Source organism: Populus nigra, chromosome 10 (assembly GCF_951802175.1).
Source record: "Populus nigra chromosome 10, ddPopNigr1.1, whole genome shotgun sequence".
Classification (NCBI taxonomy): domain Eukaryota; kingdom Viridiplantae; phylum Streptophyta; class Magnoliopsida; order Malpighiales; family Salicaceae; genus Populus; species Populus nigra.
In genome coordinates this window covers 16,180,176-16,207,026 of record NC_084861.1, presented here as the reverse complement: position 1 = coordinate 16,207,026, position 26,851 = coordinate 16,180,176, and the positions used below count along the sequence as shown (strand labels likewise).

The window sequence follows — 26,851 nt, the reverse complement described above, 5'->3', positions numbered from 1 at the left end:
TATTCCTTGCTTATATTTGACAGCAGCTCATCCTGTCACAACATCTGTCCAAGTCAAAAGAGGGTGCCAATCTTTATCCCTTTGTTGTATTTCTCTTCCATTATCAGGGTCTTCATCAATTCTCCCTCGAGAAATCACAGTCACCGAATCTAACTTCATTGGAGAAATCACCACTTCATCAGATCCTTGAACATACAGAACCCAACTGTTCCTTTGTGCCGTCGTCTTGCTAGTCTTCAACCGTTTCATTACAAACTGCTATATATACGAAAATAGTACCGTATGGATAATCCTTCCACTAAGCAAGTTCCCAGGAAAGATTGGAGGGGTCACATTGGTCCCGCTTAAAACCCAATCTCCTAGACAGAACTTCTCAGGCCATATCTATCCATCGTACTGCCTTTTCGTATATACAACCATTTGCTAGCTTTGTTGCGGCTTTTCTTTACAAGTGATCTGGAATATACTGGTTTAATACATGATTTCTCAACATCTGGCGAGACTACCAGTTCTTAGATTCGTCAAGATTGGTCTTCATCAATTTCACTCTACACCTCAAATTGTCCAGTTGATCGGGTGTCCAGAGTGTCCCAATTTTGCCTTCCCTCAAGGCAATTAAAATTCTCCCCACTTAGCAGAAGATTGTAAAGCAAAATGGAGATAAGGCCATTGAGCATGCCTTACAAGCAGAGCTGTCTCTCCAGGACAAATATGAGCAAGGGGAGACCTCAACAAGTGGATATACCAATCAAGGAAGAAGTCCACAAAGAAGAGGAGGATTTCAGCAATTCCAAGGAAGAGGTTCTTGGAATACAAGATTTAGAGGAAGAGGTGGTAGAAACACCACCAGAGGAGGTAGAGGACAACAAGCATTCACTCCTAGAGGAAGAGGAGGCGGTTACAATAACTGTGATAAGAGAAATATCCAGTGTTATAGGTGCAATCAATTTGGGCACTATAGCACTGAATGTCAAGGGAAAGCTTCGTTAGAGGTACGTGAGCAAGCCAACTATGTAGAGAAGGATGACAGAGAAGAAGCTGCATTTCTTGTCCAACAAGAACTTGGCGAGAAACAGGAAAATATATGGTATCTAGATACTGGAGCCAGCAATCACATGTGCGGCTAACGAGAATTATTTAGTGATCTAGATGAGACCAAGCAAGGTCTAGTTACTTTTGGAGATACCACAAAGGTTCCATTCAAAGGTAAAGGCAGCATCCCAATCAAGTTGAAGAACGGCGATTCCAGCCACATCGCCGATGTGTATTATGTCTCAGCCATAAAGCAGAACCTGATCAGCTTAGGTCAACTTTTGGAGAGAGGATATACTTTTTACTCGAAGAATTGTCATTTGACAATTAGAGACAACAATTGGAGATTAATTGCCTATGTGAAAATGTCCAAGAATAGGATGTTTCCTTTGAACATCCAGTATGATGCAGCAAAGTGTTTGAGTGCCATCACCAACAGTGAAGAATGGCTCTGGCACCTGAGGCTTGGACATCTGAATTTCACAAGTCTGAAGATGCTAGCAAGCAAGAAGATGGTCAAAGGTTTGCCCCACATTGATCATCCAGATGAAGTCTGTGAGAGTTGTGTCCTCAGCAAACATCACAGATCTAGTTTTGCCAAAGAAGTCAACTGGAGAGCAAAGAGGCCACTGGAGTTAGTGCACACAGATGTGTGTGGCCCAATAACGCCTATGTCGACTGGACAAAATAGGTACTTCCTCACTTTTATTGATGATTTTAGTAGAAAGACGTGGATATACTTTCTGAAGAGGAAGTCAGAAGTATTCAATTGTTTTAAAGATTTTAAAGCAATTGTGGAGAAGCAAAGTGGCTACATGATCAGAACCGTGAGATCTGATCAAGGTGGAGAATATACAGCAAATGACTTTGAAGCCTATTGTACACAACAAGGCATCAGACATCAGACAACACCTGCGTATACACCACAGCTGAATGGTGTAGCTGAAAGGAAGAATCGCATGATTCTTGATATGGCAAGAAGTCTGCTCAAAGCAAAGAAGTTGCCCAAGCAATACTGGGCTGAAGCTGTATCATGTACAGTGTATCTACTGAATCGCTGCCCAACCAGAAGTTTGCAAGGAGTCATTCCAGAAGAAGCATGAAGTTGTCACAAACTAAGTGTTACTCATCTACGAGTCTTTGGTTGTGTGGCATATGCAAAGATCCCAGATGCAAGAAGGAGAAAGCTTGATGATAAAAGCGAGAAATGCATCTTTGTCGGATATGGTGAAAGAAGGATGGGATACAAGCTGTATAATCCCATCACGAAGAAGGTGATTATGAGTAGAGATGTTATCTTTGAAGAAGATAAATCTTGGGAATTGAATGATGATCAAGAAGCAGTCAAATGGATCAACATTGATTTGATCCTTAAAGGTGAAGAAGTACCAACAGTACTTGTCGAAGAACCGATTGTGCCAGCAGCTGAACCACAAAGTCCGGTGATTATGCCAGCAACTGAACCACAAAGTCCGGTACACAGATTCCCTGTATTCAACAGGAGGAACACACCAGGAGCATCATCATCAACACCACCATCAGCATCCTCATCAGAAGAAACAAGAAGGATGAGAAATCTTGAAGAGCTATACGATGCCACTCAAGTAATGGAAGATACAAATTTGTTTTGTTTCTTTGCAGATAGTGACCCACTAAGCTTCAACAAAGTTATCACAGAAGAGAAATGGATAAAAGCAATGGATGAAGAAATACATGCCATTGAGAAGAATGATACCTGTAAGCCAACCAATCCACCATAAAACAAGAAAGCAATAGGTGTCAAAAGGGTCTACAAGACGAAAGCCAAATTAGTGGATAAAGGCTACAAGTAGAGAGAAGACATTGAAAGGAGAAGTGTTCATGCTTGGCATGACATCCCTCGATTGAGTTTAAAAGGGAGATTTGTTGAATATTAAACTCAATCTAGATGGTCAAGGAAGGCAACCACCAGCTGCCACTGATCAGCCGCCACCGACCAGCCACCAGCTGCATGCCGCCAACGGCCTTCACACCACCGTCCACAGCCGCCTTCACACTTGAAGGTTGAATTATCTTGTTTTGAATTCGTGTATAAATAGCAAGCTGAGCTTATGCTATTATGTGTGGGAGATTAGAGAGAAACACTAGAGAGAAAAGAGAGGGCGTGTATTGTAAGTTTTTGTGTTAATTAATTGTAAGCTTGTGTTTTTGTAATAAAACTTTGTGTTTTATCCCCTCTGAGTGTTTCAAAGCCACCACCAGTGGTTCCTCCCACCATTATTGCAGTCGGGACACAAACACGTGGGGGTCCACTTTCCCATTTCCTTTATGAGAAAACAAACAACAACAAACCAGCAGAATTCTTCCTTTCTTCTTTCTAAGAAACAAGTGTTTTGAAAGGACATTTAAGATTCCATCCCCTTTTGACTGTTTCCTTTTGCGTTTTATTTTCTAGAGAGAACCATGAAACATATTGATCAATGAAAGACGTAGAGTTGTGAAACCCTTCACCTAGGCATGAATAGTTACGGGTTAAAGAAACAAATAAAAGAAGGAAAAAAACTTGATCCATTGGTCATTTGTCCAGGCTGATTGGTGACCTAGTTCAACTTGTTAATTTTTAAATTAAAATAATATCATTTTGATTTTTCTTAAACAAAAATATCTGTGACCTAACCTTGAGTTGTTGTTGGATAATTAATTTGTTTGAATACATAACACGAACGATCTGGTTAAAATCTATTTTAGAGCTTAAAATAGGTTTGAGAATGCCCTGATATTTTTATCAAGAAAAGAAGACACCCCAAGTGCACGTACATCAATCATAGAAACAAAGAGAAACCTTTTGTTAACTTCAATACTTGCTTACCACAGATAGATAATAGTCCTTCCCCAGTTCTAGAACAGGATATACAGGTTCTTTTTCTTTCATTTGAGTATTTCTTTTCTTTTCTTGGCTACTTGCCTTTTCTTTTGCAGCTCAGTTTTCCATATGTTTTCATTGGCTGGGATGCGTTTGCTTGGAAAGTTGACTTTTTCGAGGAAACCCCATTTGGGCTGTCAGCTTTTTGTTGTAGCTCTTATTTATGTCTTTGATTCTCTCTTTCCATGGATGTGATAGTACTGTCATCTTTGTTTTCTGGTAAATGGAATTCATAGCTTTAACAGAATGTTTGCTTCTGTAGTTGGGCCTAATTGTGTTTTGGATCATCTGGCATTGCTGAATGTTGAATGTTTCTTGGATGAAAATATGGACATGATCAGAATTTTTGGATCCGCACTTTTATTTATTTATCATTATTCTTTAATGCTAAGTTCATTGATTGGCACGGTTGATTGTTGATGGATTGATATTCTTGACTCTGTTTTACGGCCTATTGATTTATTACCTTGTTTAACCATGACATGATTTTTATGTCCCTGTCACTCCTATCTCTCCTCCCCTTCTTTGTTTTTTCCCCAATATTCTTATGGGATTTCTGATTCATGGACTCTGATGCAATTACTATATTTTTGAAGGTTTTTGATGAAAATAGAGCATTTTCAGACATGACACTAGAGAATCAAGACCAGAACAAGAAGGTAATTAATGTAGGTTTATTTTTTCTTTTAATCCTTGCCTTTTGCTGCTACTTTATTTCTGCTGTTTTTTCAATCTTTCTGTGATTCATAAGAATTGAATAGGTGACCATGCTCTTTATTTTGAGAGATTTACATATTTCACCACAGGCTATTGCATTTACTACAGTTTTTGATCACTTAGAATACATTATTTGTTCATTCTTTCTCTGGTCTACAGTTATTTTTTGCTGTGTTTTGCAGTCTTTTCTGCGAAAACTTATCTTGCAGAAGGAGGTAAGAGGGAGGAAGGCAGAGGAAGTTTCGTTTGATTCATCTGATATGTAAATGAATCACTTGCGATCATTGTTTCTCTCTTGAATTGTGTTAAGGAACCTCTCTTTTTCAGTTTTTTTTGGAAATGGAAGATTCCTAGAGATATAATTTTCTTCTCGCCATTCCATTTTCTTTCTTCCACGATTCAGATCATTTTCTCCTATTCTTATTTTTTGTTTTTTGACTTCCATGGCAAGTCAAAAAACGAGTCCAAAATGTAAAGATGAAGGGTTGCGAAGGCATAGTTAAGAAAAGTTAAAGGTTGACAGTGACAAGAGCATCATTGCAATTTGCTCCAAAATTGAGAACATATTCATTTTGGACTTTATCCAGTGGAAGAAAGGAAGCAAGAGTGGTATATCTTTTCTCTGTCTAAATCACCCCAGGTGGATGGTCTCTCCTATCCTTCCTTATCTTTCTTTTCAAGTACTTGTTAACTATGAGATGAGTGGGTATACTTTGAGAAATGCTTGGATTTCTCTGCAACCACAGATGTATACCTTTCAAAGCAAGTTTTTCTTGCACAAATTGCTTTTTATCCTCAATTTCCGATTACAATTTTGAAGTTTTTGCATAAATTCCATCTTCCTCTTTCCAATTGCAGAAGCACTTTCTGATCCATCACTCAAGTCTCTCTTTTCTCACCAATTAAGCTCTCCAATGTCAAGCAGTCAAGTCCAGTCATTTAGGTAAGCAAAAGATCCTAGTTTCGATATTTTGTTGTCTCCGCCCTTTTTTTTTTATCTCAATTAATGTATCTGCTTATATGAAAAATCTAATAGTTTCTGGTCGAAAACTTCTCCCTTCATAGTGTTTTCGTGGCAACATGGAACGTCGGAGGGAAATCTCCTCACAGTGGCCTCAACCTCGATGATTTTCTTCAGGTTCGTGATGAATCAGATATATATGTCTTAGGGTATGCTTTCTCCCCCTTCTCCTGCTGTTTCTTTGTATTTTAGATTTTATGATAATTAACTAAAATATTAAATTCTTTTAGTGAAATAAGGTAAGTTGATTTGCTCTTCATTTTGTTTCCTTTTTGGATTGCCAGTTTTCAGGAAATTGTTCCACTGAACGCTGGAAATGTGCTTGTGGCAGAAGACAGCGAGCCTGCCGCAAAATGGCTGGCTTTAATTAATCAATCACTGAATAGATCATATAGTGTGGCTTCAAGAAGATCAAAATCACCCCTTTGCAGCTCACTTCTCTTCCAAAAGCCTTCTCTTAAAAAGGTCTGCAAGTCTTTCAGGACTGAGAGTCGACGGAGGCTGAAGACTTGCAACTGCTCTCCCATATTGGAAAGGAAGTATAGCAGGGATTGCTGTGTTTGGCCCCCATCAACAAATATGACCGAGGATTACTGTTCCTCGGAAGAGGATGAAGATGGACTTAGCAATCATGTATCTTCAGAAATTTCCACTCCAGCTAGTGCCAACCAGATGAAGTACAGCCTTATAACAGGGAAACAAATGGTCGGAATATTTGTTACTGTTTGGGTCAGGAAGGAGCTTGTGCAACATGTAAGCCATTTGAGAATCTCTAACGTTGGCCGTGGGATCTTAGGCTGTCTTGGGAACAAGGTAATTTAAGACATAGACATGCATTGTTTATGAACATAAGCTGTCCATGGTTCATGGTTGAAAATCAAGATAGAATCATAGACCTTCCTCATTTGAAATCATGTTTAATTCTCTGGTTGCAGGGGTGTATATCTGTTAGCATGTCTTTCCATCAGACTAGCTTCTGCTTTGTTTGTTGTCACTTGGCGTCGGGAGAGAAAGAAGGAGATGAACGTAGGAGAAATTTGGATGTCATAGAGATAATTAAGAACACACAATTTTCAAGGATATGCAAATCTCCATGTAGTTGGATGCCTGAGAAAATCATGGAACATGAGTAAGCATCTCTGAAATTATTGAACAATTAATAGTCTAATCCTGTCGTTGGAAAATCTTTGTTAATTGAATCCCTTGATACTCTACTCATCTATATATGTTCTCTAAAATCTGTTTTGATGGCCCTAGTCGGGTCATATGGTTAGGGGACTTGAATTACAGGATAGCTTTGAGCTACTCCGAGACTCGAAGGCTTCTGGAGCAGTATAACTTGGACACACTTCTTGACAAAGATCAGGTACCTTCCTTTACGTTGAATAGAATAACTTTGGAAGGAGTTGTACGCAATGTGAAAATGGCATCAAATATTTTGTTCTCTACAGATCTGAAGAACAAATCTTTTCCTTATCTTTTTGTGCGAATCTTTGTCTAGGGTTAAATTAAAAAAAACCGAAATCATCTGGGTGGAATACAAGAATGTTATCGTATATGGAGCTTAAGACGTTTTCATTATTATTCAATAAACATGAGGAATGTTTGTTACTGTATGCAACATCGGCATATTGTACTAACAGCCACAGTATTTACTCTCTCCAGAGGTGTGTTTAGCTTTAATCCCTCTCTTTTTGCCGCATACTCGAACTGAATTCGGTCCATGTTCTGGCAGCTGAAAATTCAGAGGGAAGCAGGGCGAGTGTTCAGAGGATGGAAAGAGGGAGAGATCTCCTTCGCGCCAACGTACAAATACTCCTATAACTCAGACATTTACGCTGGAGAGACCATCGAAACACAAAAGAAAAGAAGAACTCCAGCATGGTATATACAGAAAAAACCTACACCTATATTACTGAAATGAAATTTTTTTACGAATAAGTACTTGAATAGTTAAACAAAATTGCAGGTGTGATAGAATACTTTGGTATGGAGATGGGATTCGTCAACTATCTTACGTACGTGGAGAGTCCAGGTTTTCCGACCACCGGCCGGTATGCGCAAAATTCATGGTAGGCGTACAAGTTACTAATAATGATGGATTAAGAAAGGCATTATCGGGCTTTAAAATGAGAGTTGCAAGTGAAGAGTACATGCCTCTAACAAGAAGATAACATGCGAGTTCGTGTACAGTGTTTGATGATTGTTTTGATTCATAATGGTGAGTTCTCCAATAACAGTTCTAACTCCTTTTGTTTACGTCATGAGCTCTCCATACTATGTTGCCTAACCTTCTTTTGCGCGGACAGGTTACCGATAAACTGACTGCAGCTGCTAGAAGACAGAAGAGGCGACTAAATTTTGCCATTTATATCGAAATATTTAGATGGAAAGCATGATATTCTTGCAGTAAAATGTTGTGTTTGGGAAGCTGTACAGAGTCTTCTGCGATTGGTGAGGTGTGAGAAGCTTTTCCTTGCTGATATGATACTTTAAGAACTATTCTAAAATCATCATATATAGTTGAAGCAAGCGTATTCTACTATAGTTTTCGGGACCAAATGTTTTGTTAAAGAATGCCAAGTTTGCTTTGGAAATGACATGTTTTATGCTTATGGAGGAAAGAAATATATATAATGTTTGCCAGGGATGAGATGAAGATAAGTGATTTAAACATAGTTATTAGACACGTACAAGATTTGGTTGTAAATTGATTAAGTTAATTTATAGGTTGGTGGTTAATCTCGGTCTATCATAAAATAATATTGTTTTAGAATTTAAAAAATAAAAATATTATTATTTTAAATTAAAAAAATATTATTGCAAACGAAAATAAAACAATACCTTAAAGTTCACCAGATGGACCTCTTCTGAATTTAGCCAAGTCATAAATAGACTCCCGAATCACTCAGATTTGACAACATTAACTTTTGTAAACCTAGCTTGGGCTAGGCTATGGGTCAACAAGCTATCGAATCTATTATCGGCCAGTCCATGATAGCTATGGAAATAAATAGTATATATGTTAGGTGAGTAGTTCTTGCGATTGGATTCTTGATCCATTTTATACAGAGGAACTATGTCTATTATCTGGCCTATTCGAGGAAGTGCTAGCTGTATAAATAGAAAGGAAAACTTACTTGTGAGAATTCGCTTTCTTATTCCTGGATCAATTACTTCAATGCCACTTCAATTACTAGAACCAAAGTGATATTCCACAGTACGAACGTCTTTGTAAATCTTGTCAAGTTAATACAGAGAGTCAAGATGGGAGAAGAGAAAGAGAGAACTATGTTCTTTCAATAATGAAAAACTTGTTCTTTCGGTAAGCCTGTTCCCACAAGCTTGTTCTGTACAGTTGTTTTTCTGGCTAGTTGGTTCTTTTTCCAACTAGTCTGAACTTTTTGATCTATACTTTTCTAACATTTGATCAAAAAAAAAATGAAAAACTTGTTATTTCCTTATGGGTTATGTCCCTTTATATATGATTAGAGGAGGCGGTTACTTCCTTTAGTAACTTCTCTAATAACTTGGACCAGGCCCATCCATCATGGGCGGACCAGGCCTAACCCAATAACCAACATCTCCCACTCGCCCATGAAGGACTGAATCTCTCTAATACATTATTCTTCAAACTTGCACAAGAATTTCATACTTGACGAACGGACCGTGCGACCTGAAGCACACAGTGAAAGGAGCTCCAATATATAAACCTAATTCAAGCCATATAGGAGACATCAACCTCATAATTAATTATTCCTTAAAGTGTACTAATATACCCCAAGCATTTTTAGTTACACATAACTGAATATAATTCAATCCCTCAAGAATTTCATATTCAATCCATCCTTACAATTACAAGTATTCTAAATCATATCAAATCTATTCAAGTGATATGATCCCGGCCGGTGAATACAAGTAACAGGTGTAGAACTAAAATTACTTTTTCTTTCGCTCTCATATCAATCAAATCTGAATTAACTCGCTTTCCTAAGAGTATTCCTTTAAGTCGAATCATTCCATGACCATAGAATATACTCCTAAAGTAGCGATCATTAATACATCACCTCATGATATAGTCAAAAGTCACAAAGGGTAAGATTTTGAGATCTTAGATATGATCTTCAGGATTCACATAATAAAGAAGCATGGATCCATTCTTTATTCCTGTAATGGTCGCTAGCACATGTAGTATGAAATACATGTTATAGTGGAGCTTACTCTTTTCTTTTCTTAAGACAAAGAGTGTATGTCGTTGCTCTCCTTGTTAGAGGAAATACACTATACGAGTCTTAGTCTTGTTGCTAAAAACATAGACTTTAAATAAGAAATTCTCATTTGCTCATTTTTCATTAGTGGCAGATGAATAATTTCGTACTCGGCTTCAATCATAATAGACACATGAATGGCGGGAATTCATTCATGCCGATTCTTTTATTTAAGAACCTCATCTTGGTCCCAGCCAAGGTGACTTTTTAATAATCACTTTGAGTTAAAATTGCTCCCACTGCTCCCAAGTCGCTTATTGAGCATTAAAACTCAAATAGTCTTATCTTTACTCACCTTACAAGTGCTAGAGGTGATTGCTCATGTGAGTGAGCCAATCAAAGTCTATCGACATACTTCAACAAATTGTACTACATGATACTCAATATAATCCATGAAATAAATAATGAATAAAATGATATTCTAATGGCATTTATTCATTACTCAATCACTGTAAGCTTTCGTATGATCCTTGAAACTAATTACATTCTACATAAGCCAAGGGATCTCACATGTCTAACAAATGCATCCCTTGCTATTGGTTTTGTGAGTGGATCTGCAACCATATAATTTGTAGAAATGTGTTTTAGGATCACATCTTGTTCAGTAATTGCTTCTCTAATGTAGTGATATCTCATCTTGATGTGTTTGGTCTTTCCATGGTATTTTGGATCTTTGGCCACAGCTATTGCAGCAGTGTTATCACAGTAAATTGTCACTGGGTCTGATGCTGATTTGACAATTTTCAAATGATACAGGAAATTTTTTAACCAAACAGCATCTTGTGTTGCTGCGGAACAAGCTACATACTCAGCCTCCATGGTAGATAAGGCTATGCAGGATTGTTTCTTGCTCCTCCATAGTATTGCACTATCATTAAGCAAGAAAGCACATCCTGAAGTTGATTTGGATTGGTCGACATCTCCTCCCCAATCAGCATCAGAGAAACCAATCAATCGTAAATCTTTCTTTCCTTGGTAACATAACATGTAATTTGAAGTTCCTTTCAGATATCGTAGAATCCTTTTGACTACCATCCGGTGTTTCTGACCAGGGTTTGATTGATATCGGCTAACCAATCCAACGGCATAACATATATCGGGACGTGTGCACATCATTGCATACATCAAACTACCGACAGCACTGGCATAAGGTACTCTGGACATTTTCTCCTTTTCTTCTAGAGTCTTGGGATACATATCACAGCTTAGGCTCAAACTTTTATCAACAGGGGTGTCCATTGGTTTGCTATCTTGCATGTGATAGCGCTCTAACATCTTTTTGATGTAAGTCTCTTGAGTTAAACCTAAAAGCCTTTTAGCGCGATCTCTTATGATTTTCACACCAAGTACATAGCTGGCCTCACCCATGTCTTTCATTTCAAAGTTTGATGATAACCATTTTTTAGTAGTATCAATCATCTCTTTGCTATTTCCAGCTATTAAGATGTCGTCAACATATAAGGACAATATTGTAAAACTATTGTTAGAACGTTTTAAATTAATACACGCAATGATCTTCTTCCATCATTGTAAAACCATCCTTAAGGATAGCTTGATGAAACTTAACGTTCCATTGTCTAGAGGCTTGCTTAAGACCATATATGGATCTTTTAAGCTTGCAAACTTTGCGCTCTTGTCCTTTAGTCTCGAATCCTAAAGGTTGATCCATATAGATCTCCTCATTTAGTTCTCCATTGAGAAACGCAGTTCTAACGTCCATTTGATATAACTCTAGGTCCATATGTGCGACTATAGCTAAAATGAGGCGAACTGAAGTAATCCTCACAACTAGTGAGAATGTATCTTCATAATCAATTCCCTCTTTTTGAGTGTAGCCTTTTGCTACTAGTCGAGCCTTATAACGTTCTATTGACCCGTCCGCCTTACGTTTGATTTTAAGAACCCATTTATTTCCAATGGATCTTCGTCTTGACAATAAATCAACCAAGTCCCAGACGTGATTAATTTTCATTGACTCCATTTCTTCTTCCATAGCTTTAATCCATTCACTTGCTTTAGGACCAGATAGAGCATGATTGAATGTTTTAGGTTCTTCATCATCTTGTGGAGCAATCATGAACGCTTCCCCCTCAATCTCAAATCGATGACGAGGAATTGGTTCACGAATGCTTCTTCGAGGTTGAGATTGCTCATGATCTTGCTCCATGAGAGAAGGAATAGATAAAATATCACTCCTAGTGTTTCTAGGAGGATTAAAAGTTTCATCTAAGTCCTCTACTGAATGACTTGTTTCGCCATAATCTAGATTTTCCATTTTATATAATTGAAAATCTTTTTCAACCTCACCTGTCTTTGGAAAAACCTTTTCTAAGAATACAACATCACGCGATTCAATCTCTGTTACTCTTCCATCAGCTTTTTCACCAATAAATACAAATCCTTTGGAATGTTCAGAATATCGTATAAAGATACACTTCTTCCCCCTAGGACCAAGTTTCCCATATTCATGAGAAGTGTTGTGAATATAAGCTGCACACCCCCATGGATGAAAATAACCTAGATTAAGTTTGACACCATTCCATTGTTCATATGGGGTGGATGAGACAGATTTAGAGGGCACACGATTAAGTATGTAAGCAGCAATTAACAATGCATCTCCCCAAAAGGAAATTGGTAAGTTAGCTTGCGCCATCATTGACCTAACCATGTCAAATAGGGTTCTATTCCTTCTTTCCGCTACACCATTTTGTTGTGGAGTATAAGGAATAGTTAGCTGTCTGGCTATACCCTTTTCATCATAAAATTTTTTAAATTGTTCAGACAGATATTCACGTCCTTGATCAGTTCTTAAAGCTTTGATCTTGGTACTTAGTTTATTCTTCACCAAATTGGTGTATCGAATGAAGCAATCCAATGCTTCAGACTTATGTGAGATCAAATAAACATGACCAAACCGTGTAAAATCATCTATAAATGTGATGAAATAATTTCCTCCATGTCTTGCTCTCACATTCATTGGGCCACAAATGTCTGAATGAATAAGCTGTAATGGACTACTAGCTCTTTTAGCTTTGCCAAATGGTAATCTAGTTGCTTTTCCAGCAAGGCAATGCTCATAAACGGGCAATTCCTATTTGATGTAACCATATTATTTGATAGTTTCACCCACATTTAACTAGTGTTTAGCCTATGTTATATATATAAAATGCCTTGATATTCTTTGTTTTATGTTTTAAAGGCACCTTTAGATGAAGGATGCAAAAAAGAGTAAATTGGAGATAATTGGCAGATTTGATGTTCAGTCGATATTTTGTGCAGAGCGTGAGTTCTAAAAGTCGAAACGAAGTGATTCCAGTGGCATTAGAAAGATAACATCCATACCTTTCTGGAAATCCAAGTGAAGAAAAATAAAATGACAAAGAGCATGGAAATAACATCCTTCAAAGTCAAAACTCGCATTCTGCCAGTGTTGACCTTTGTCCATTCAAAATTCAATATCTGGAGCTGTAGATATCCAATTGATTCAAACTCAATTTTTTTGGATTCTTGACTCAATGGTCTATAAACGCTCCAAATTTCAGCCAAAAACGATGTCATATGAGGGAGATATGAGTTTTCAAAGATGACAACTGAATTCTGCCAGCAAACAGGTTTCGTGAAGAAACGAATCCAAATTACATCCCGAAGCATCAAAACCGACATCCAAGTTTTAATTTCAGCAATTTAGCTCCTCAAGAACATCAATCCAGAAGGTCAAGGAAGGCAGCCACCAACCTCAAGCCACCACCCTCAAGCTACAAGCTACCAGCCACCAGCCGCCAGCCGCCAGCCGCCTTCACACTACCACCATCTCTTGATGTTCACACTTGAACTTTGATTTTTCTTACTTACAATTTGTGTATAAATAGGCAGCTAAGTTCATGATATTAAGAGAGCTAAGAGAGAGGGAGAGAGAGTGCAGTAGAATCAAAGAAAGAAGGGTGGCAGCCATAAGAGAAGAAACACAAACTCTCCCCTCTACAACCCAAAAATCATGTATTCTTTCATCTTTAGGAGTAGTTGTTCAATAGATATGCAAGGCTAAGCTCGTTTTCTTGGTTGCAAGGACGCAAACACCTTCAGATTTCAAGAACTGTGAGATTTATTCTTCCATTTATTTTCAGTTTGTATTATGAATGCGTATGTTTGTTTTCCAATGCATAGTTTCTATGATTGTTTATCTTAATTGCTAGAGCGGACTCTAAGTTATTATTGTGAACAATCTATTGCTAAGTTTGATATCAACACCGGAGTTGTGGTATATAAACTTGTGAAGCAACTAAGCTTGATAATTGTAGCGGAACTACGTTATTAAACTTAGGGAGAACATTCGATCAAATGCAACACAAGCTGACAACTTGGTTGTTAAGATTAATGAATTTATCTAGATCTTAAGGCTGCCATTGGATTAAATCATTAGTGCGGACACTGTGATTGTTTGTTGGTTAGGGTTAGTTATACGGCGGATCCGTTAATTAACTAACATTAAGAAAAGATAAAAAATTCAGAATATAAACTGAAGTTTCATTTCAAGGATCTGTTCTGATTTCTGTTGGTGGATGTGTGCTTGCGACCAAGGTTTGTTTTCTTGATATATTTTAGTTTTAATTGATTTTGTTTGCTAGTTTAATTGCTGCCATAGTTTAGATAATCACAAACCAAATCCCCCCAATTACATAACATACAACATAAAAATCTGACTTGAAACTTCCTCGTGGGATCGACCCCTTGCTTGCTCTATACTATCTTGTTTATTTTAAGCTAGGGTAATTAATTTGTGCGACCGCGACATCGCAACAGCAATGCTCACAAACGGGCAATTCCTCTTTGGTAAGTGATCCTAAAAGACCAGCTCTTGCTAATCTATGTAATCGATCTTGCCCAATGTGTCCTAATCTAGCATGCCAAGTTATGATATCACTACCATTAATAGTGCTAGAATTTTGAACAACATAAATTGAAGCATCATTATCAATAGATACATTAACGGTGTCTAACACCATAAAACCATTTAATACAAAACCAGAACCATAAAAATTATTATCCAGATGTATTTTTACACAACAACCAACAAACGCAATATTAAAGCCCAATTGGAGTAAAGCAAGAACAGACACAAGATTCCGTTGAACTTCTGGAGCGTAGAGCACATCATGAAGATAAAGTGTGCGACCGCCCCGCAAATCCAGTTTGCAGGTACCGATCCCAAGCACAGCAGCGGAAGCATTATTCCCCATGTATATGTGTCTACTTCCCTTTGGAATTCGATGGAATTCCACAAAGGTTGTTCGATCCCTTGCTATGTGGTCAGTTGCGCCTGAGTCTATAGTAAAAAAAGGAACAGATTCAGCAAGCATTAAACAACTACTAACGTATAAATTAGAGGGATGATTGTGGTTAAACATTAACTGGTTCATGAAGGGTGGAGGGGTTCATCCGAATGCTGATGAGATGCTAAAACCAAGTTTTGGGGAGCCTGGGAAGTGCTTTGCTTTGAAAGGAAGTAGGGGGTTTGTCCAGTTTAAGCTGCGAAGTGCTATTGTTCCTGAAGCTGTTACGCTGGAACACATTGCTAAGGTACTATCTTCATTTCAGTTTGTGTTTGTTTACGTTGTAAAGTTAGTTGGTATGATGTTTAAGCTGCAAAGATGACTTTTAGTTCATTTTATTTACTTGGTCAACATGCAGTGTTATTAGAACTTGCATGATTTCAAATTTGGTTGCAAGTAATTAATGTTGCACAAATATTCCAAAAGACATGACCCTAACCTGTATATCTTTCGAGTTTCAATCCTATAACCCCAAACTTGATGCTGCAACTCCGCTGCAATGGTTAAATAGTTCCCATTCTGTGTGAAAATATTTCTTGGTTGCATAGTTTTAGTGACTATGAGCAAGACTGCGGGATTACAATTACAAGAAAAGGATGATTACGTGAAAGATGAGCCTTCTAGGAAGTGAAGATTGGATGACGGGTTATTTATAATTTGCTGTTTCAAATTAATTTCTTGATCTCAACTAAAGATCTGAGAGGTTGGAGAAAGAAGTGTTACACAGTTGTCAAAACCAATGGAGAATGCATACTATAGAAGCATGATCATCAGCAAGTTATCAAAACAAATTTGGTTAAGGTATCTTCACCTATCCAATTCAACTTCTAATAAAACCATTGTCAACTGTGCTAAACGAAGAACGTTGATGCTCTGGAATGAAACTAAGCTAATTCTCTTCATGCATTTTCTTATACTACATCTAAGGATTTCCAATATGATACTCTTGTCACCAAAGTCCAATCCCCACTCTAGCCACTTTAACCTGTTGAGTTTTTATCTGTGGAAGCTTTCCCATCAGCCTCTTTCCACATTTGATTTTGGGTTTGGGTTCTTACTTTTTTCAATGTTTCTGTTTCTGTTAATCAGTGGTATGATGGTAATGTTTTTGAAAACTAATAAACGAGAGAAAACATAGCATGAAGGAGATGTTTGGAGATTAAGGATTGCATACTGCAGTTATGGCGATTTGGGACCATGGTTGGTGATGGTTGTGGGGATGCTTGTACTTCAAACGTGATGATATGTGCTTATTATGGTTATGGTGGTGATAAATCTGTAATAGTTGGCAATTAGCATGTTGTAGAATGTAGTCAAGCTGGTGACTGCAGTGCTTTAAACAGCAGTGTAGGTGGTTATACTAATCACAATCAAAGCATACAGAGCTGGCAGTGACAGTGAAGAGGATTCTTGTTAAATCCTTTGTCATATGCGAAGGTAGGAGAGGATGGACACAAACAATTAGACTGGAATGATGGTATTGAGTCAACTTGTAAAATTTATACACTTTAACCCCAAAACCAATCCCTTGTTTAGAAGAGAAATTTTTGGTTTACTTGCTAAACCTTGTCATACTTCTTTCGCCCATCCAAATTTAGAATTATGTCTTCATCCACTTATGCTTTCTTTTTGTTGATTTTTAATCTAATCTGGATTTCTATGAGTTCTCGAAATTGAATGATAGTGGAAAGAATTCTCTTTTTTATGCTATTGTCTCGAACTTCGGGAAGAACAATCCAAAATATGACAGTGAACAATACTGTGGGAGAACTAATTGCATTTGAGAGGTTTAGATTTTGGAACAGACTTGATTTGAGATTGCCAGTGCATGACTGCATGGCATGCTTCCTCGCTCCTCCTGAATCCTTTTATATTTTCCTTTTTGAGTGGGGGAATTAGCTTTCCTTCAGAAAGTGCTTTTTTTATTGGATTTAATGGGAAGACTTTTATCCAGTTACTCAATTCGCCATGACTTTGTTGCAAAATGCACCAACAATCCAAACACTCTTTTTTTTATTAGTAGCTGCACTCTTTATGTGTGTTTTTTCTCAATATATCCTGTGCTCCAACTGACTCTTGTCGTTGTTATGTGGACAGAGTGTGGCTTATGATAGGTCAACTGCTCCTAAGGACTGTCAGGTGTCTGGGTGGATGCAGAACCCCGATCTTGATTCAGCAGATGACAAAGAGAAGATGTTTCTTTTAACAGAGTTTACTTATGACCTCGAGAAGAGTAACGCCCAGACCTTCAATGTATTGGACAAAACAGCCTCTGGACTTGTTGACACACTGAGGCTGGAATTCACATCTAACCATGGAAACCCCTCACTCACCTGCATTTATCGCTTGAGGGTACATGGTTATGAACCTGATCAAGCTTCAATGACGGCAATGCAGCCTTGATGCATCTGGTCCCGGCCTTGTAACTGTTTATCCTTTTGAAATTCTCTGCTTAGCTTTTTTATCAAACATTTTTTTTTTGTAGCTTCCAAGTACCTAGACATAGATAAGTATGTGCTTAGGCTTACCACTCCCTCGTGTTCCATAGGTCTCACTTCTCGTGTGCTAGCATTGTCCAGTTCTACGTTTCTGCTTGTATCTGCGTTGTCAAATTGTTCAGCTTTTTATGAACTGTTGATCAAAAGGGTGAAAACTCAGAAACTAAATTAAGAGATCTTCAAATCGTAAATGGATGTGGATTTTCTTTGAATTTCTTGGATAATCCTGTATGCTAGACATTGATGGCATCTTTTCTTTCACTTCTAATCATATACCTTCCACAGCTTTCGCTTTCGCTCTCTCTCTCTTCTCTGCTCGTTAATCTGGTACAATAGCTGCTGATGTGAGTTTTCATACTAGCAATAGGAGGTGAGCCTTTGGGCTTAAACTGGCGCATTCAAATTGCCAGAGTCCAGCTTGTCCTGATTTCTTTTCCATGACCATTCAGAGAGGAACAGACACTTTTAAGCCTTGAGTTATCTCTGCCCAAAATTAACATGGCAGAGAAACACCTCCCTCCATGCCTGAGAATTAAGAAATACTAAAATCTTGTTGTTGATCAAGGCAAGCTAAACAAGTGCAATGGAGTCGATGTGTTTTCATGGGATGCTCGACTTATGTGTGTCTTTTTGTCTCAGTCGTGTCACTCTCGATCGGTAACATTGAACAAAACAAGACTCAAATGCATGGTCTTCGATTCACACAAAAACTCATTGAGAACTGTTTCAGAATTTTTGAAGCACGAGAATAGAAGCCCTAAACATGTTGTCTGTGGGAGCAGGGTCTATCTGTGGCCCCTTGCCCCCATTGAAACCAACCATTCTTCCTCTATTGTAGGGATTCTGTATGCAGATGCAGGGATTTGGTGTCTGCATGCTACACCAGAAAACAATAGCTACTGTATACAAATCTTAGTAACATTAAAATCAGTCCCTGTGACCATGGATCTGGGTCTTCACAAGATATATGCTCTCTAGCTATATGTATCTTTCTTATGCTATGATCGGCGATGTACAATCTTGTATTTAGGCTCCCTCGCAAGCAGGGTTTTGGGGTTTGGATTTGACTAATAATTCAAGCAGGATTGGAATTTTGACTCAATCATTACTCAGTGAATAATTCTTAGAGCAATTACCATGTGATGATTCTTCTTTTTTCTTCCTTGTTGGTTTCCTAGGGTTGCTTATCATCATTGCCCTTATATATCAAGATTTCCATTGTAATTATTTTTGTTTATTATTTTGATTTTAATTAGCACTATTTTTTTTTTATTAAATCTAATCATTATTCACTTCCTCTTCCTCAATCTTACATTTTCCACTATGAAATCCGATTCGATTTTCTCAAAAATAGTAGTATAAAAAATTTTTGTTAACTAGTTCCAGAAGTTTTTTGAGACTTAATTATGATCTATTTCTTTAACCACAACATCTTCTCATGCTAGCTTTTACATATCAAGATTGAATTTCCTTTCGAGAACAATTTTATATAAATTATCTATATCTAGGAAAATATATTAACAAAAAAAAATGTCTGGAGACCTTTTTTAATTTTAAACCTAATTGATTACACAAAAAGCGAACCCAATTCAAGTCATGATTTTTTAATATTTTTTATGGTCTTAATATATTGGTATTAAAAATAAAATAAAAATTTTATTTTAATATATTTTTAATTAAAAAATATTTTTTAAAAAAACATCGACGCTAATATTAAAAAAAAAAAAGAGTATTTTTAGTAGGGTTTATAGAAGGGGGAGACTAGCTTAACCCTGTACTTGGAGAAAATTAGCTTCATGTAGACCAAGAGTGACAGGTCCCAAAACTGGGTCCAGGAGAAGAGAAATCCATGCTGTCTGTAGACTGGCAGTAGTAGACGGCGAAGACCCACTTCCCAACTTTTGAACTGCCGATCTGCCAGGACACCCTAACACTTTTCTCCCCCACAAAACAGTCACTTTCAATGAGGCACTATGCATGGCTTCTGATTTGCTTTGCAGTCGGGACACAAACACGTGGGGGTCCACTTTCCCATTTCCTTTCTGAGAAAACAAACAACAACAAACCAGCAGAATTCTTCCTTTCTTCTTTCTAAGAAACAAGTGTTTTGAAAGGACATTTAAGATTCCATCCCCTTTTGACTATTTCCTTTTGCGTTTTATTTTCTAGAGAGAACCATGAAACATATTGATCAATGAAAGACGTATAGTTGTGAAACCCTTCACCTAGGCATGAACAGGTACGGGTTAAAGAAACAAATAAAAGAAGGAAAAAAACTTGATCCATTGGTCGTTTGTCCATGCTGATTGTTGACCTAGTTCAACTTGTTAATTTTTAAATTAAAGTAATATCATTTTGATTTTTCTTAAACAAAAATATCTGTGACCTAACCTTGAGTTGTTGTTGGATAATTAATTTGTTTGAATACATAACACGAACGATCTGGTTAAAATCTAATTTAGAGCTTAAAATAGGTTTGAGAATGCCCTGATATTTTTATCAAGAAAAGAAGACACCCCAAGTGCACGTACATCAATCATAGAAACAAAGAGAAACCTTTTGTTAACTTCAATACTTGCTTACCACAGATAGATAATAGTCCTTCCCCAGTTCTAGAGCAGGATATACAGGTTCTTTTTCTTTCTTTTGAGCATTTCTTTTCTTTTCTTGGCTACTTGCCTTTTCTTTTGCAGCTCAGTTTTCCATGTGTTTTCATTGGCTGGGATGCGTTTGCTTGGAAAGTTGACTTTTTCGAGGAAACCCCATTCGGGCTGTCAGCTTTCTGTTGTAGCTCTTATTTGTGTCTTTGATTCTCTCTTTCCATGGATGTGATAGTACTGTCATCTTTGTTTTCTGGTAAATGGAATTCATGGCTTTAACAGAATGTTTGCTTCTGTAGTTGGGCCTAATTGTGTTTTGGATCATCTGGCATTGCTGAATGTTGAATGTTTCTTGGATGAAAATATGGACATGATCAGAATTTTTGGATCCGCACCTTTTTTCATTTATTGTTCTTTAATGCTAAGTTCATTGATTGGCACGGTTGATTGTTGATGGATTGATATTCTTGACTCTGTTTTACGGCCTATTGATTTATTATCTTGTTTAACCATGACATGATTTTTATGTCCCTGTCACTCCTATCTCTCCTCCCCTTCTTTGTTTTTTCCCTAATATTCTTATGGGATTTCTGATTCATGGACTCTGATGCAATTACTATATTTTTGAAGGTTTTTGATGAAAATAGAGCAGTTTCAGACATGACACTAGAGAATCAAGACCAGAACAAGAAGGTAATTAATGTAGGTTTATTTGTTCTTTTAATCCTTGCCTTTTGCTGCTACTTTATTTCTGCTGTTTTTTCAATCTTTCTGTGATTCATAAGAATTGAATAGGTGACCATGCTCTTTATTTTGAGAGATTTACATATTTCACCACAGGCTATTGCATTTACTACAGTTTTTGATCACTTAGAATACATTATTTGTTCAATCTTTCTCTGGTCTACAGTTATTTTTTGCTGTGTTTTGCAGTCTTTTCTGCGAAAACTTATCTTGCAGAAGGAGGTAAGAGGGAGGAAGGCAGAGGAAGTTTCGTTTGATTCATCTGATATGTAAATGAATCACTTGCGATCATTGTTTCTCTCTTGAATTGTGTTAAGGAACCTCTCTTTTTCAGTTTTTTTGGAAATGGAAGATTCCTAGAGATATAATTTTCTTCTCGTTAAGAAGATTCCATTCCATTTTCTTTCTTCCACGATTCAGATCATTTTCTCCTATTCTTATTTTTGGTTTTTTGACTTCCATTGCAAGTAAAAAAACGAGTCCAAAATGTAAAGGTGAAGGGTTGGGAAGGCATAGTTAAGAAAAGTTAAAGGTTGACAGTGACAAGAGCATCATTGCAATTTGCTCCAAAATTGAGAACATTTCATTCATTTTGACTTTATCCAATGGAAGAAAGGAAGCAAGAGTGGTAAATCACCCCAGGTGGATGGTCTCTCCTATCCTTCCTTATCTTTCTTTTTAAGTGCTTGTTAACTTTGAGATAAGTGGGTGTACTTTGAGAAATGCTTGGATTTCTCTGCAACCACAGATATATAACTTTCAAAGCAAGTTTTTCTTGCACAAATTGCCTTTTGTCCTCAATTTCGGATTACAATTTTGAAGTTTTTGCATAAATTCCATCTTCCTCTTTCCAATTGCAGAAGCACTTTCTGATCCATCACTCAAGTCTCTCTTTTCTCACCAATTAAGCTCTCCAATGTCAAGCAGTCAAGTCCAGTCATTTAGGTAAGCAAAAGATCCTAGTTTCGATATTTTGTTGTCTCCGCCCTTTTTTTTTTTATCTCAATTAATGTATCTGCTTATATGAAAAATCTAATAGTTTCTGGTCGAAAACTTCTCCCTTCATAGTGTTTTCGTGGCAACATGGAACGTCGGAGGGAAATCTCCTCACAGTGGCCTCAACCTCGATGATTTTCTTCAGGTTCGTGATGAATCAGATATATATGTCTTAGGGTATGCTTTCTCCCCCTTCTCCTGCTGTTTCTTTGTATTTTAGATTTTATGATAATTAACTAAAATATTAAATTCTTTTAGTGAAATAAGGTAAGTTGATTTGCTCTTCATTTTGTTTCCTTTTTGGATTGCCAGTTTTCAGGAAATTGTTCCACTGAACGCTGGAAATGTGCTTGTGGCAGAAGACAGCGAGCCTGCCGCAAAATGGCTGGCTTTAATTAATCAATCACTGAATAGATCATATAGTGTGGCTTCAAGAAGATCAAAATCACCCCTTTGCAGCTCACTTCTCTTCCAAAAGCCTTCTCTTAAAAAGGTCTGCAAGTCTTTCAGGACTGAGAGTCGACGGAGGCTGAAGACTTGCAACTGCTCTCCCATATTGGAAAGGAAGTATAGCAGGGATTGCTGTGTTTGGCCCCCATCAACAAATATGACCGAGGATTACTGTTCCTCGGAAGAGGATGAAGATGGACTTAGCAATCATGTATCTTCAGAAATTTCCACTCCAGCTAGTGCCAACCAGATGAAGTACAGCCTTATAACAGGGAAACAAATGGTCGGAATATTTGTTACTGTTTGGGTCAGGAAGGAGCTTGTGCAACATGTAAGCCATTTGAGAATCTCTAACGTTGGCCGTGGGATCTTAGGCTGTCTTGGGAACAAGGTAATTTAAGACATAGACATGCATTGTTTATGAACATAAGCTGTCCATGGTTCATGGTTGAAAATCAAGATAGAATCATAGACCTTCCTCATTTGAAATCATGTTTAATTCTCTGGTTGCAGGGGTGTATATCTGTTAGCATGTCTTTCCATCAGACTAGCTTCTGCTTTGTTTGTTGTCACTTGGCGTCGGGAGAGAAAGAAGGAGATGAACGTAGGAGAAATTTGGATGTCATAGAGATAATTAAGAACACACAATTTTCAAGGATATGCAAATCTCCATGTAGTTGGATGCCTGAGAAAATCATGGAACATGAGTAAGCATCTCTGAAATTATTGAACAATTAATAGTCTAATCCTGTCGTTGGAAAATCTTTGTTAATTGAATCCCTTGATACTCTACTCATCTATATATGTTCTCTAAAATCTGTTTTGATGGCCCTAGTCGGGTCATATGGTTAGGGGACTTGAATTACAGGATAGCTTTGAGCTACTCCGAGACTCGAAGGCTTCTGGAGCAGTATAACTTGGACACACTTCTTGACAAAGATCAGGTACCTTCCTTTACGTTGAATAGAATAACTTTGGAAGGAGTTGTACGCAATGTGAAAATGGCATCAAATATTTTGTTCTCTACAGATCTGAAGAACAAATCTTTTCCTTATCTTTTTGTGCGAATCTTTGTCTAGGGTTAAATTAAAAAAAACCGAAATCATCTGGGTGGAATACAAGAATGTTATCGTATATGGAGCTTAAGACGTTTTCATTATTATTCAATAAACATGAGGAATGTTTGTTACTGTATGCAACATCGGCATATTGTACTAACAGCCACAGTATTTACTCTCTCCAGAGGTGTGTTTAGCTTTAATCCCTCTCTTTTTGCCGCATACTCGAACTGAATTCGGTCCATGTTCTGGCAGCTGAAAATTCAGAGGGAAGCAGGGCGAGTGTTCAGAGGATGGAAAGAGGGAGAGATCTCCTTCGCGCCAACGTACAAATACTCCTATAACTCAGACATTTACGCTGGAGAGACCATCGAAACACAAAAGAAAAGAAGAACTCCAGCATGGTATATACAGAAAAAACCTACACCTATATTACTGAAATGAAATTTTTTTACGAATAAGTACTTGAATAGTTAAACAAAATTGCAGGTGTGATAGAATACTTTGGTATGGAGATGGGATTCGTCAACTATCTTACGTACGTGGAGAGTCCAGGTTTTCCGACCACCGGCCGGTATGCGCAAAATTCATGGTAGGCGTACAAGTTACTAATAATGATGGATTAAGAAAGGCATTATCGGGCTTTAAAATGAGAGTTGCAAGTGAAGAGTACATTATCAGGCGAATATCTCTGAAATCATGTTGGCTGAAATCATGTTGGCGAATATCTCTGAAATCATGTTGGCGAATATCTCTGAAATCATGTTGGCAAATATTCTGTTGTCTTATTCTGTCATATCTCCTAATATCATGCTTAGCTGTAAACATGTAATCATTTGTCAATTAAGGCATACATTTAGGTAGTTGTGTTTGGAAGTTGCACGGAAATAGTGCTTCTCCATGTATATATGTACTGGTTTTCTGAATCAATAGATCAGACCTTCAAATTCAAATCCTTTCTTCTCATGGTATCAGAGTTATATCTAGTTTAATAAAATATCCTGGCCATTACAGAGAAATGACTACCTTGAGGAAAACTATCTCTCCTTATGATATAACCTCCAATGACAACCCTGGAAGTCTGTTGACACAGTTCAACTGAAGGGAGAAAATTACGATGAATAGGCTCGTGCTCTCAAGATTGCATTGAGAGCAAGGAAAAAATTTGGCTTTGTGGACGGATCTATTGAGCGTCCAGATGAGGAATCATCGGACCTTGAAGACTGGTGGACCAACAACTCTTTACTGGTGTCCTGGATAATGAACACCATTGAACCATCATTGAGATCAACTATGTCACATATGGAGGTGGCACAAGATCTTTGGGAAGACATAAAAGAACGATTTTCCATGGTGAATGGACCACGCATACAACAACTAAGGGCTGAGCTTGCTGAATGCAAACAGAGAGGATTGCCAATTGTTGCCTACTTTAGAAAGCTTAAGAAATTATGGGAAGAATTGGCAAACTTTGAACAAATGCCGATGTGCAAGTGCGGCTTGTGTACCTGCAACCTTGGAGCGGCCTTAGAAAAGAAGCGCGAGGAAGAGAAAGCTCATCAGTTCCTCATGGGACTTGATGAAATAGTCTATGGGACTGTAAGATCAAATCTGTTGGCTCAGGACCCATTGCCAAATCTGAACAGACTCTACTCAACACTAGTTCAGGAAGAACGTGTCAGAATCATATCTCGTGGAAAGGAAGAGCGCGGCGAGGTGATGAGCTTTGCAGTGCAAGCAGAGTTCAAATCACGCAACAAAAATGAAGGAAAGGACAAAAATGTGGTATGCAACCATTGTAATCGCATGGGACATGAATCTGATAGTTGTTTTCAGCTAATTGGATATCCGGATTGGTGGGGAGATCGTGCTCGTGGGATTGGAAGAGGAAATGGACTTGGAAAGGGAGGACAGAGAGGTATGACTCCTGTTGGTAGAGGACGTGGAGGATTGGTCAAAGCCAATGCAACTCAAGTCTCATATACTGATAGAAGCGATACCAATGGCCTTAGTGATGAACAATGGAAAACATTACTGAACATTCTAAACAATACCAAGATAGGGGCAACTGAGAAACTCACTGGTAAGTGTTCCTCCATACAATGGATTATCGACACGGGTGCTTCTCATCATATGACAGGAAGGCTAGATTGCTTATCCCATGTCCGAGACATGGTAGAATGTCCTGTTGGGCTTCCAAACGGGCAACAAACAGCTGCTACAAAAGAAGAAACAATGGTGCTGAGTGACAAGTTGAAATTAGCAAATGTTTTATATGTGCCAAGTTTGCAATGCAATCTCATTTCGGTATCTCAGTTGATTGATGAATCTGATTGTGTTGCTCAGTTCATAATAAAATTTGTGCTATACAGGACCGCACTTCGAGGATGGTGATTGGTGCGGGTGAGCTACGAGAGGGGCTTTACTACTTGCGAGGAAGGGCAACTGTGGCAACAGTACAAACTGGCAATGAGAAATCCTTCAATTTGTGGCACAAGCGGCTAGGACATCCATCATCTAAGGTTCTAGAGTTGGTTCCAAATGTTGGTGCTAGTAAAATTAGTAGCTTACGTAATCAAGTTTGCGATGTTTGTCTTAGAGCAAAACAAACAAGGGATAAATTTCCTGCTAGTGATAATAAAACTTTGGAAAGTTTTCAGTTAATTCACTGTGACTTATGAGGACCCTATCGAACCACTGCACTTTGTGGTGCAAGATATTTTTTAACCATTGTTGATGATTATTCGCGAGCAACGTGGATATACTTGCTGCTTGACAAGAAAGAAGTCTCAGTGAATTTGTGCAATTTTATCGCTTTGGTGGAACGTCAATTTAACAAACAAGTTAAAACGGTGCGAAGTGACAACAGTACTGAATTCATCTGCCTTGGTAATTATTTCCAGAAGCATGGTATTATGCATGAAACTTCTTGTGCAAGAACTCCACAACAAAATGGACGTGTGGAATGCAAGCATAGGCATATACTCAATGTGGCTCGTGCTCTGCGATTCCAAGCAAATCTCCCTATCGAATTTTAGGGGGAATGCATTTTGACTGCTGGATATGTGATAAATCGAACTCCATCACTCATTCTGCATGGGAAAACACCATATGAAGTCTTATATGGTAAGACGCCTCAACTCGGACATATGCGTGTGTTCGGATGTTTATGTTATGTTCATAACCAAGGACATAAAGGAGATAAATTTGCTAGCCGCAGCCGCAAATGTGTTTT

At 37.8% G+C, this 26,851-nt stretch overlaps 6 protein-coding genes across 11 annotated transcripts; all 6 read left to right on the top strand.

Annotated features, from left to right (window-relative positions):
* Positions 1 to 711: 711 nt before the first annotated feature.
* On the top strand, positions 712 to 4,987 carry LOC133705804 (uncharacterized). Its single transcript, XM_062131183.1, has 4 exons — positions 712 to 855; positions 3,802 to 3,927; positions 4,531 to 4,593; positions 4,834 to 4,987. The coding sequence occupies exons 1-4, from the start codon at positions 712 to 714 to the stop codon at positions 4,915 to 4,917; spliced, it is 417 nt and encodes a 138-aa protein (XP_061987167.1). The 3' UTR covers positions 4,918 to 4,987.
* Positions 4,988 to 5,157: 170 nt separating this feature from the next.
* On the top strand, positions 5,158 to 8,322 carry LOC133704871 (type I inositol polyphosphate 5-phosphatase 10-like). Of its 4 annotated transcripts, none has more exons than XM_062129907.1 (9): positions 5,158 to 5,291; positions 5,510 to 5,594; positions 5,717 to 5,821; positions 5,957 to 6,485; positions 6,608 to 6,801; positions 6,930 to 7,038; positions 7,408 to 7,556; positions 7,642 to 7,893; positions 7,982 to 8,322. In XM_062129907.1, the coding sequence occupies exons 2-8, from the start codon at positions 5,566 to 5,568 to the stop codon at positions 7,844 to 7,846; spliced, it is 1,320 nt and encodes a 439-aa protein (XP_061985891.1). In that variant the 5' UTR covers positions 5,158 to 5,291; positions 5,510 to 5,565; the 3' UTR covers positions 7,847 to 7,893; positions 7,982 to 8,322. The 4 variants fall into 4 exon arrangements, with proteins under 4 accessions (XP_061985891.1, XP_061985890.1, XP_061985894.1 ...); XM_062129906.1 differs by having other exon boundaries at positions 5,291 to 5,413; XM_062129909.1 differs by lacking the exon at positions 5,158 to 5,291 and adding an exon at positions 5,382 to 5,399.
* A 2,437-nt stretch (positions 8,323 to 10,759) lies between these two features.
* On the top strand, positions 10,760 to 17,980 carry LOC133704872 (SUN domain-containing protein 1-like). The gene is made up of 3 exons (XM_062129911.1): positions 10,760 to 10,896; positions 10,993 to 15,517; positions 17,368 to 17,980. Exons 2-3 carry the CDS (start codon positions 15,356 to 15,358, stop codon positions 17,671 to 17,673), a joined length of 468 nt encoding a protein of 155 aa, XP_061985895.1. The 5' UTR covers positions 10,760 to 10,896; positions 10,993 to 15,355; the 3' UTR covers positions 17,674 to 17,980.
* Positions 17,981 to 18,778: 798 nt separating this feature from the next.
* LOC133705803 (uncharacterized) lies at positions 18,779 to 21,437 on the top strand. Its single transcript, XM_062131182.1, has 4 exons — positions 18,779 to 18,815; positions 20,250 to 20,398; positions 20,999 to 21,061; positions 21,302 to 21,437. The coding sequence occupies exons 1-4, from the start codon at positions 18,779 to 18,781 to the stop codon at positions 21,383 to 21,385; spliced, it is 333 nt and encodes a 110-aa protein (XP_061987166.1). The 3' UTR covers positions 21,386 to 21,437.
* Positions 21,438 to 21,571: 134 nt separating this feature from the next.
* LOC133704947 (type I inositol polyphosphate 5-phosphatase 10-like) lies at positions 21,572 to 24,569 on the top strand. Of its 3 annotated transcripts, XM_062130017.1 has the most exons (8): positions 21,572 to 21,754; positions 21,973 to 22,057; positions 22,181 to 22,285; positions 22,421 to 22,949; positions 23,072 to 23,265; positions 23,394 to 23,502; positions 23,872 to 24,020; positions 24,106 to 24,569. In XM_062130017.1, exons 2-8 carry the CDS (start codon positions 22,029 to 22,031, stop codon positions 24,446 to 24,448), a joined length of 1,458 nt encoding a protein of 485 aa, XP_061986001.1. In that variant the 5' UTR covers positions 21,572 to 21,754; positions 21,973 to 22,028; the 3' UTR covers positions 24,449 to 24,569. The 3 variants fall into 3 exon arrangements, with proteins under 3 accessions (XP_061986001.1, XP_061986002.1, XP_061986000.1); XM_062130018.1 differs by lacking the exon at positions 21,572 to 21,754 and having other exon boundaries at positions 21,824 to 22,057; positions 22,181 to 22,253; XM_062130016.1 differs by lacking the exon at positions 21,572 to 21,754 and having other exon boundaries at positions 21,824 to 22,057.
* A 93-nt stretch (positions 24,570 to 24,662) lies between these two features.
* On the top strand, positions 24,663 to 26,123 carry LOC133704948 (uncharacterized). The gene is made up of 2 exons (XM_062130020.1): positions 24,663 to 25,699; positions 25,989 to 26,123. The coding sequence occupies exons 1-2, from the start codon at positions 24,877 to 24,879 to the stop codon at positions 26,021 to 26,023; spliced, it is 858 nt and encodes a 285-aa protein (XP_061986004.1). The 5' UTR covers positions 24,663 to 24,876; the 3' UTR covers positions 26,024 to 26,123.
* Positions 26,124 to 26,851: the final 728 nt, after the last annotated feature.